This window comes from Telopea speciosissima, chromosome 3 (assembly GCF_018873765.1).
Source record: "Telopea speciosissima isolate NSW1024214 ecotype Mountain lineage chromosome 3, Tspe_v1, whole genome shotgun sequence".
NCBI classification, from domain to species: Eukaryota; Viridiplantae; Streptophyta; class Magnoliopsida; order Proteales; family Proteaceae; genus Telopea; species Telopea speciosissima.
This window is the reverse complement of record NC_057918.1, coordinates 28,447,854-28,450,885: the sequence shown is the minus strand read 5'-3', so window position 1 is coordinate 28,450,885 and position 3,032 is coordinate 28,447,854. Positions and strand designations below refer to the sequence as shown.

The following is a 3,032-nucleotide window of genomic DNA, read 5'->3' as shown; positions in this document are numbered from 1 at the left end:
CCATATTCGGTAACTGTTGCAGCATGCCGCGGACCAGATTCTCTCTCTGACTCTCTCTCTGACTCTCTCTCTCTCTCTCTCTCTGCTACGGGTGTGGTGGTCTTAGGAGGCGAAGGAAGAAAGAGAAAACCGGTCAAAGAGCAGTAGAGCCACTTTCATGGGTTCTCATTCATCCATGTTCATCTATCCCAGAGGAAGATGAGGGTTAGAGATAGTTGTCTTTTTTTTTCATTTCTGGTAAGAGGAGGATAGAGAGATAGTTGTCGACAACCCTTGAAGTGAGACTCATTTTCCAAACCATTCTGCAGAAAAACAGGGGAAGAATAAGAAGAGGAAGGAAGGTCTCCTTACTCCCTAGACTCAAAGACTCTCTTCATTGAATGAAAGAAGCCCAAGACTGAACCTGACCCTTGTCTCGTTTCAGCGCGGCGACAAGGTGCTTTCCTGAAGCTGAATCCCTCCAGGAATCATGGTGAGACACAGATGACCGGATCTCCGCTGTCCCAACTCTCATCACAGTGCTTCATACGGTGGGTTCTCATTCTTGGTGGTCCTCCTCTTCTTCTTCATGGAACGACCATTGCTGGCCTTAATCTTTGTGTTCTTGGAGATCATAGGATCTTTTTCGCAGGATCCTAACCTTTCGACTGTACCAGTCTATCCTCCCCCGCCTCCATCACTGCCTCCACCGCCCCCACCACCTCCTCCTCCTCCTTCTCCTTTGCCGCCTCCGCCACCGCCACCGCCACCGAGGCCTCCACCACCACCTCGACGGCCGCAAGTCCCCCATGGAGCGTTCAACTCCACTACAGGCAGAGGTGCAGTTGCAGGTTCTGGACAATCTAGGTCTCCGCCTCCACCTCCTCGGCGTTACCGTCGGCCTCCTCAACGTAATGGACGGCAACCCAATGGGAAACGTCGCATTAGAAAGACCCCTGTACAGAAGATCAATCTGGGGAAGAAGATCGGGCTGTTGTTTGCTGGGATCGCCATGATATTGCAGGTCGCTGTCGTGGGATTCCTAGTTATTAAGAGACGGGAGATTTCAAAGATCTAGGACAGAGAATGACACTTGAAAGCCCTCTTGACTTGGTTTAGCAGTATCAAAACTCTCTCGCTATTCCCCTCCTTGGTGGGAGTGGGACGGTATCGAGCTGCAGAGGCGTTCGAGTTTGATCCATTGATTGAGATTCTTTTGGTGATTTAGGTGCGAATGGAGAAGGATATGTAAACGGGAAATCTGTAAAATTGGTAAAATATGATCGCCATTTTTCCTCACTTTATTCTGTATCAAACCTTTTCTCCCTTTTTCTACATGATTGATAATTTGAGGCAGACCAGAGATTTCTCTTTTCTTCAGCGTTCTTTGCACTTTTTAACCTTTCTATGTTTCCTCGCTCACCCTTTCTGCGCGTATTAATACTATTAAGAACCCTGATATCAAGATGATTGAGTGTTGATCTTTGCTTCATGCAAGTTTGATTTGAATAACTGAAGCACGTTTCTCATTAATTTTTTTTGTCTGGAATAAATTTGTTCTTAGCCTTAGACATACATTATTGGGATTCTGAGAACTAATAAAGCAGCAGAGATGGAATGTAGATTTGATTGGCAACAAATAAATGTATATCGTAGTTCATGACGAGCTACATATGGGTCTCAAAGGGCTAGAGTTGCGAATTGATCCATGATCGACCGGAACGAGAAGCACCATAATTTCATCAGCCAGTTTTTACATCCTCTTTGTTGTAAGTTTCTATCGTATACAATTGCTAAATTGTATCCATGTTACAAATATTGAAAACTGTGTGTTCTCTAGTGTCATTATCACCTTCTACCTTTTCTACCTGGTCAGCTCTTCCATGCATAATACTAGTTAGTGAATTTCTTTGTTCACAAATAATCTGCTTTACTTCTCTTGCATTTATCTTAAAAATGTGTTCTAACTTTTACATGCATGACGTCTTCTGCTTGTAAGTACTATTTTGAACTATCAATTTGATCTGTATGTTCCTGTTTGACCTTAATTCCAAAAGCTTCAGTGTTGGCTGTGTTGATTTGTCACTGAAGCTTGTTTCAATTTTGTGAGGAAATTCTCTAATTAGACTATAGGTATAATTCTTTTTGCAGAAAAATTTTAAGAAGTAGATTTAAACTATAAAGCAGTAACTATGATATATAGAGTTACAATATGAGTATTTAATGAATTAAAGCTCTTTCTGTCTGGCAAAAAATCATAGTTCTTGAAGTACTAGAAGACATGGGCTACAGATAGAATCTAAATGATGATTTCAATCAATGCATATCTGATTGGATTCAATTAACTGATTTTGGATTGGTGAACTGGTCAACTCATTGCCACAACTATGCTGATGGGCAGTCATAATTGTTATGTGTGTGTACTTAACAATTGACAACAAAAACAAGAAGAGAATTGGACCTTTATTAATTAAAAATTTAGATCCTACATGGATTGTTTGAGGGTATACCTGGTTGATAGAGGTCGAATTTGGATCAGATTTGGTTCAAGTCTGATAAGTTGACAGCCCTGGTTACAGACTATGTTGTAGTTTAGTCAGCAATTACTGTAAAGTGATTGAGAACTTTATTATGGCTCTCTCTCTCCTATTTTGGTATACTTGAAATTTGGGGTTATGAAATATATTTTCCTAGTTTGACTCATAAAGGGTGTAGGAATATCTTAAATGGACATGTTTTTTAAGCAGCTTTCAAGTAACATTTATGTTGTAATTTTTTAACAGTTATGTATAGACAGTTATAAAGACTATGTTCGCAATTTCACATCTAGTTTGTTTCCTTTAGAGGTTATGATATTCTGGCCAGTTGGCACTAAGTCATAATCAATTGGCATTCCTTATAGATTTTTTCTCTTCATTGGCCTGGGAAACATTTGGATCAGCCCGAGTTGGTCATCGATGTTGGGGAAGGGATATTAGATCCTAAACTGGATATAGGTTCAAGAGGTTTGGAAGCTAGGTTTCAACCTTCTAGAAATTAGGATTAAAGTTTTA

At 40.6% G+C, this 3,032-nt stretch overlaps 1 protein-coding gene across 1 annotated transcript; it reads left to right on the top strand.

Moving 5' to 3' along the window:
• The first annotated feature begins 508 nt into the window (after nucleotides 1-508).
• LOC122656874 (formin-like protein 3) lies at nucleotides 509-1,286 on the top strand. The gene has a single exon (XM_043851563.1). It carries the CDS (start codon nucleotides 569-571, stop codon nucleotides 1,055-1,057), a length of 489 nt encoding a protein of 162 aa, XP_043707498.1. The 5' UTR covers nucleotides 509-568; the 3' UTR covers nucleotides 1,058-1,286.
• The last annotated feature ends 1,746 nt before the right edge of the window (nucleotides 1,287-3,032 follow it).